The sequence below is a fragment of the Fulmarus glacialis genome, unplaced genomic scaffold, assembly GCF_000690835.1.
Source record: "Fulmarus glacialis isolate BGI_N327 unplaced genomic scaffold, ASM69083v1 scaffold1082, whole genome shotgun sequence".
NCBI classification, from domain to species: Eukaryota; Metazoa; Chordata; class Aves; order Procellariiformes; family Procellariidae; genus Fulmarus; species Fulmarus glacialis.
In genome coordinates this window covers 13973-21424 of record NW_009198183.1, presented here as the reverse complement: position 1 = coordinate 21424, position 7452 = coordinate 13973, and the positions used below count along the sequence as shown (strand labels likewise).

At 35.2% G+C, this 7452-nt stretch overlaps 1 protein-coding gene across 1 annotated transcript in view; it reads left to right on the top strand.

Moving 5' to 3' along the window:
* Positions 1-682: 682 nt before the first annotated feature.
* PARD6B (par-6 family cell polarity regulator beta) overlaps positions 683-7452 on the top strand; it is a gene marked incomplete at its 5' end in the record, with an annotated part of 10715 nt that continues 3945 nt past the window's right edge. The window contains one exon of the mRNA XM_009572803.1: positions 683-905. Coding sequence (XP_009571098.1) covers positions 683-905 — 223 coding nt within the window. The remainder of the gene's footprint in view (positions 906-7452) is intronic.

Sequence of the window (7452 nt, the reverse complement as noted above, 5' to 3'; positions counted from 1 at the left end):
TTACATCTCTCTTTAGGCAAGAGCAGAATTGACTTGAGATCAGCTCACTAAAGCTTTACTGCACATAGTTTGTACTGAAAAGCAGCAGCCATGTTTTGTAGTCTTCAGGTCAAAGTGGCTTTTTCATTTCTTGTCCAAACAACTGGGAATCTGAAAACTACTCAGTCTTGCATAGGTTAACCATAGCTGTATAACATAGCTATACATACTGTTCTAAAGTGCACTGAAATTTCTTTGAAGACATTCCAGGTAGTCACATACCATAGGAAGTTAATCATAATCTTGTTTTTGAGCCACCAACATCAGTGCTGGGTATGAATTCTGTCCCTTACCGAGAGCATGGCTATTTCATAAGCATATAAGAATCTGCAATTATTCTTGTACTAGTTTGTCACCTTAATGCTAAGCTCCCATATTCCATTAAGCTTTGACTTAAATGGAACAATGAAAACAACTTTTGAGTATTCAAAAGTACATGTTCTATCAAGACCAAAATTAGTTATAACTTTAGAAAAAAGAAAAAACAGTTTAAACTGACCTTTTTATGCCACTTTAAAACTATTGGTTGTAGTTTTTAGTGCACTTTTAATTCCATAACATTTCTGGTTTAACATTCAAATCATTCTATTGCTTAAGGATGTTAGATTTCCATATTAATGATGTAAGATATGTTTTGTTGTAGTTTGGAGCAGAATTTAGACGATTTTCTCTGGAGAGATCCAAACCTGGAAAGTTTGAGGAGTTCTATGGATTATTGCAGCATGTGCACAAGATACCAAATGTTGATGTTCTAGTGGGATATACGGACATTCATGGAGACCTACTGCCTATCAATAATGATGACAATTATCATAAAGCAGTTTCCACAGCCAATCCTCTACTCAGGATTTTCATTCAGAGAAAAGGTAAGTGCACTTGAAGTCTGTGAATCATTTGTTTATCCAGTTATACTGTGTTGCAGTAAGCAGTGTGACGTATGGAGGAAAAAACCCTTCAGTCCTATTTCATCATGTTGAATTCCGTAATAATTGTGGACCATGAAAGGTATTCACAACTCATCTCTCTTGCAAGAGCTTCCTCGGGCAACCTATTTATACTTTGTGCTTTTTTGCTTGTATTTAGTTCAGTTAGATAAAGTCAAGCTAAATCTCTAGCACATGCTTCTTTCTGGTTTTATGTAAGCAAATGAAAATAAACTTTAAATCTCTAGGGTTTTCTGCTCTGTATGTTGGATGCCTTTCACTTAAAATTCCAATCTTAATCAGACAAGAAGAGAGGCCATTACAGGATGGAAAGGAATCTTGAAAGTCTTATTACATGAAGTATTAAATGTCAGTATAAATTAAAGACTAACTTTGTAATAAGCTACTCTTATCACGCTTTCCTAATAAAACATTCTGAAGCTTTCAAAATGACAAGCTTATTTCAGTTAACAAACCTCAAATGTGAGTGCTGCTCAGTTTGTTGGTTTGCCTTTAAAAATAGCATGTTTTCTAGGCACAAAGTTCTGGTTGTCTTCTTCTAGTGTCTGCTTTTGTTCATGAAGGAGAAAAAAAATCAAATTTGAAGTTGTATCTGTTCTTGTCCAGGAGAACATATTCAATGCATGGAACTGAAGGGGAGAGGAGAAATCCAGTGATGTGATTTGAAATTGTTTTAATCCAGAGAAATCAAGAAAACCTGATTTCTGCACTTGTCGGTTTTCTGCTTACTTGCATACAGGTGTGAATGTGCATGCATTGTGTGTGTGTATATATATATGAACACATGCATGTGCAATTCCTATCATAAGGCAGTCAACTGATCTTTGAATAACAGCTGACTACTTGCTTAGCTATTTTATAAAGTTGTGCACTGTTTCTGGTTGTTGCTAAGACAGGCTTATTTTCCTTAGAAAATACTTGGGCATCGGAAGCTTTTATCAGCTTTCCCACTCCAAAAAATGAACAAGCTCTACAACAGCCTGACACAAAAGCAATATTCAAAAATAGTGTGGCTGCTTGCCGGCTGCTGTGTTGCTGCCAAAATGTGTTTGTTCTGTTTGTATTGAGGAGAGTATAGTCTAGTAAGGCCTATGTTTTCAATCCTGAATTGCCAAAAGAATTAACTATTTGCTTTACTACAAGCTAGAGGTGGAAAAGGTCTATGATTCCATTTAATCTCCTGCAGTAGCCGTATGACGAGAACAGATAAACCACTTTGTCAGACTGGGATTATTGAGTTTGTATTTTAACACCGTATGTTTTTAAATTGTTACTTGTGTTACATGTTTAATGCTGACTGTTACTAGTGTTACATTTGTAACACTTTATACCTTCATTGTACCTTTATTTAAAGCATGATGGATTATTTCTTATTACTCTGTTAAGAATTGATATAAGGCACAGAACTAGAAATAAGATTAACCCACTTAAGTTTATCATGCCAAGAATTGATTAGCAGGAAAAGCTATGTAGAAAGTATCAGTTGTCATCAGCTTCCCTTTGAGACTAGAGTCTTCTGGCTATAGCGTTTTAGGGAATAAAGAACCCAGGCTGGCATCTGCGTCCAGCACTTCCAGCACTGTACTTTGTTCTGAATTAGTTGTCACCAGTTTGATCACTTCTGTTGATTAAATCGAGGCTTTGATTCTGTTAGCATTTTTGCCATATAGAATAGAACTTTGTTTGATGGAAAATAAGGAAATAACTTGATTCTGTATTTTGTATCTTGTATTTTATTTTATTATAATTTGCCTGTAACTAAAGCTGAATTGCGGGAGTTAGAGGTGTGTCATAATTTGTTCAGGTGTGATTAATTCATCCGATTGCACAGATCTTTATTGGCTGTACCTCTGAAATTGAAAATCAAATGTCTGAACAAATAACCTGCTATTGATGGGGCAGCTTTGATCTGTGCTGTTTTGGAACTATAATTATTAAGTGACACAAGTTACTTTTCCACCTGCAAGGCTTCTTGTGGCTTTCATATGTTCTCTTAAATAATCTGAAAAATTTCTGTGGGTTTTCTGATGGAACTTTGCCTTTTGTATTTCCAGCAATAATAGTTCGAAATTTAAGATCTTTGGCAAAAAGCCACTGTAGGGAAGAGAGAAAGTTTTTGCTGTCTTAAAAGATAGGAAATTTTATTATACTGTCTTACCTATTTAGAAGCTACATGCATTTGTGGAAAGCTAACATAAGGTATGAAGCAGACTACAATAAAATCTAAGGTAAATAGTATTAACTTAGTATATTGCATCCAAAGAACACCTTAAGGGGTTGAAATGGGAGCAACAAGATGCTTTTGCAATGTTATTAATAAGTGACAATAGGGATAACGTGACTCCGAAATTTCAGAAATTTTGTTATTCCAGAGTAAGCACTCTTCTCTTCTGTTTGATTTTGACTCCTAATTTATGAAAGCTAGAAAGTTGTCTGTCCTAAGCATTTATGTGTATTGGTTAATGTGGTAAGAAACATAGAAATCCTGTAATGAAATGAAATCAAATCACATTATTCTCCTTAGACTCTTCTAATTGTATTTAACTAAATTACTTTAAAATATTTTAAACTGCTCCAGTGCTAAATCTAAACTGGATCTTGGTATTGCACAAGTCAAGAATGGCTATCAGTTTGCGGAAAACAGTTGCTTCTTGGAATTTCATTCTGCATTTTAACAGATTAACAGGTACTGTTGGCATCTGGAATTTAAAGGTTAAACTGATGTATCATGATTAAATCCAGATGTATGGGAGTCGCTCTGTCTGTGAGAAAAATCTTACTGAAGATAAAATGGTGGGGGGGGATATAGTCCGCAGAGGCCCTGAAGGGCAGTTCGATGTGGGGGACTTTGCATTGTAAATACAAGAATAATAGAGATGATAAATTAACAAAAGATACATTTCATTATAATGTCGTTAAAAATCACTTGCAGGATATTAAATTACAATATACAACTCCTGCAAGTTCTGCATGTACATGGCTGTATATAGTAAAAAGTGGGTTCTTTGACTAATTCATTTGTGCCTCTTGAGATAGACTTTTTCACTGGGAAGCTTTATTTTGGTGAAAAGTAAGAGGAGCTGGCTTTTTAAACAGCTATGGAATATCCTAGCTATTCTGAGTCCATTTCCTAAAAACATAGTTTAGTTTCCTAAAACCATGTTTTGTTATAACTTGTGACTAAATAAGAGACAAGATTTGTTGGGACTTATTTAAAAAATGCTAAATTGCATCTATATTCAAATGTAGTAATGATTTGGGGGTTTTGAAAACTTAATTCTTGAGGAGAAACTCTACATTGCTTTGCAAATAGATCAGGAAAACATTTTAGATATCTGTCTTGAACAATGTTAAATTGAAACCATATTTGGCATTTGTGGGCTTTTGTTTTAAATTTCATGTAATAAGTATATACAGATTGGTGCTACCTTGAGCTTGAAACCGCTGGGGGAAAAATCATTCTTGCACTATGTGGATGTTCTCCTTAACACTATCTGTAGTTAACACCTTGTCCTTTGGCTTTATGCCAAAATATTTTCTGCTGCAGCTTTAAACTGATTAGCTAGGTGCCAGAACAAAGATGCTTTTGTGCTCGAGAATATTGCTTTAGAAAATTTGTTTAGCAGTGGAAGAGAGGTTAAACAGAGTCATGCTGCTTGGCTGAGATTTGGAGAGAGGAGTTTTCATCAACCTCTCACTATTTCTTTTTCCTACAAATTATGTAACTTTAGCTGTATATCTTAAGGTTTGTGCTAGTTTTGAATTTTTAGACTACTAAGACTAGTTACAATGCAAAACAACTACCCTCTGGTGCTTTATAGTTTCTTAAATGTTTTGACATATGGCTTGCAATTTTGGGATGCTTCTGTTTCAACAATGTGTCATGTAACTTAAGAAAGTTTCTAAAAGCAAAAGCACCAGCTCAGTGTTAAGATTTGATTGTATATTTGTCTTCTGAAAGAGACTTTTAAAGTTCATGTCTCTTCCAATAAATGTTTTTTTGATCTTAGGTTTTGTTTTAATAGCACTTTTGAATCTGTTAGTTCACATATAGATACATTTACATAATATTTCTTTCAAAGTCAGTCCTTTTGCAACTGATCTTCATGTTTCTCTACTAACTTTGAAAAATTTGATTTGGACAGAAGTTTTAAGCTGGTAGTTGGGGGAAGGCAAGTTGGATGATGATTTTTGTGAACTCTCATTTCTTGTTGGGGAAGGAAGTTGTGAATAGTTCTAGATCTAACTGTTGGGTAAAGTGTACAAACTTACTGTGATCATTTGCAGGACACAGTAAATCTACTTCTTGGATGTAATAAATGTGTATATGTTTGTATATCTAGTACATGCCAAACTTACCATGTAGGCACAGAAGGCCTGACTGGCAGGAGAGGGATCCTGGTATGTGGCCTCCTATGAAGGTGAAGAAGCTTTACAGCCCGCTGTGGCAAGCTGGGAACATCGAATATTATATACATTTGATATGACAGAATGTGTAAAATACCAGATACTCTGTCTGATTCTTTGACAAGAATCTGAATTTGTGCACTTTGAATTTAAGGAGAAAAACTCAAAAACTGAATACCTTTTAATGTTGCAATGCATGTGGAAGAGCACTTGTAAGAAAATCAATGCTGACAATGTTTTGATACTCTGTTTTCCTGTGTACTGTTTCTAAACCAACTCTTGTACTAAAAGTGGTAGAAACCTAGTGCTTCACTGGTACCAATAAGTTAGTACCTATAGCCTAGAGTTTTCATCAGCAACTTGCATTCTAGGACAAATAAATTGTATGTGTGCAATTTTCCTATTTTCTTTAGATGAGCTTACTCCTAAAAAAAAAAAGCGTAATATGGCTTAAGGTCTGAACAATATGGAACTAATCAGTTGAAATGCTTCCATCTTACTCATTGACTCTCGGGAGAACTTCCCAAAGAACAGAGCTCTTCTGGAGCAATGTGGTGTTAAATGCCTAGAAATATGTCACCACTACAAACCAAAAAGAAGTGAAGCTTTTGAAATGAGGCAAAATGACATATCTTATCCATGCAATGGTCCTTGGAATGTTTTTCTGTAGTCTTGTTGAATTTACCATTGATTGTGCAGCCTTAAAACCGGAGTTCTAAAGTATCAGAGATCTACACTACTTAGACATGCACTTCACAAAAAAGTTTTTACATCATTTTTGAGATCACTAAGATGTGTACCGGCTGCTGGAGGAGGGGGAAATCCATGACCTAAAAAAATAACCTTTGCACTCATTAATGTTCTTAATTCTAACATTCAAGTCACCATTGTCTATTGTTTGTCTAAAATCTTCACCTATACTATCACTTTCTTGCTGTCGTGTTACTTTGTGTTTAGTAGTAAAATGTATTTAAAGCAAGACCCTTCTGTCTAGTATCTTATTTCACAATTGCCCTTTCCAAGTTGTTTTGTAAGCGATTGTAGTTCCAAATGAAAGAGAGAAGCTATTACCACTCATTGAATTGCAAAAATCCTCCCAATGTAACGACCAGATGTCTGACTTGAAACTGGTTGGATGGGTTGTCAGTAGAGATAAGGGCAAAACTTCTCACACTTTTTTCTTTGATCATAAGTTTTAAGCAAACATGAAAATAATTGCTCCATGTTGTCTGAAAAATCAGTATGTTGGCTTTCAGCAACGGAGTACAGGATTTTTAATGGCTGATCTTCAGTCAGTTAGATATCCAAAAATGCATTTTACAGAGAAAATGGTAACTTTGCATTTTTGGAGGTGTTTAACACTTCAGACATAGTCCACCTGCTACATGCCTTGGTTTGGGAGGTTGGATTGTTTTTTAATCAACCCACTCTTCAACACAACTGACTTAACACTGAAGGCATCTGAAGAACAGATTTTAGGCTATTTCTAAAGCCTTCTTGCTTGATGTTGACATCTAATGTTATTTTAATTTAACCTTAAATTACATTTTTTTTCTCCTTAACCTCTTTTGCTGAAGAACAATAGTAATTCCATGCTTTTCTGAGAGAACCTTTCAGACTCCCAAATAAACTAAAAATTATTTCCTGTATTCACAGTTATCTAATTTAATGTTCTCAAGCATAGCTTGTGTAGATTCTTCTGTTTGCTTCTACTTTCCTATTCTTCCTTGTACAATTCATTGAATCATAGAACAGCCCAGGTTGGAAGGCCTTGAAAGATCATCTGGTCCAACCTTTTATGGGGAAGAGAGCCTAGATGAGATTATCTAGCACCCTGTCCAACTGCATCTTGAAAACATCTAGTGATGGGGACTCTACTGTGTCCCTGTGGAGGTTGTTCTAGTGATTGATTGTTCTCACTGTAAAAAAAAAAATTTTTTCTTATATTGAGATGAAACCTCTCCCAGTGCAACTTGTATCCATTACCCCTTGTCTTTTTCCACATGGCTCCTTGTGAAGAGAGAGCCTCTGTCCTCTTTGTAGCCACCCTTTAAGTACTAAC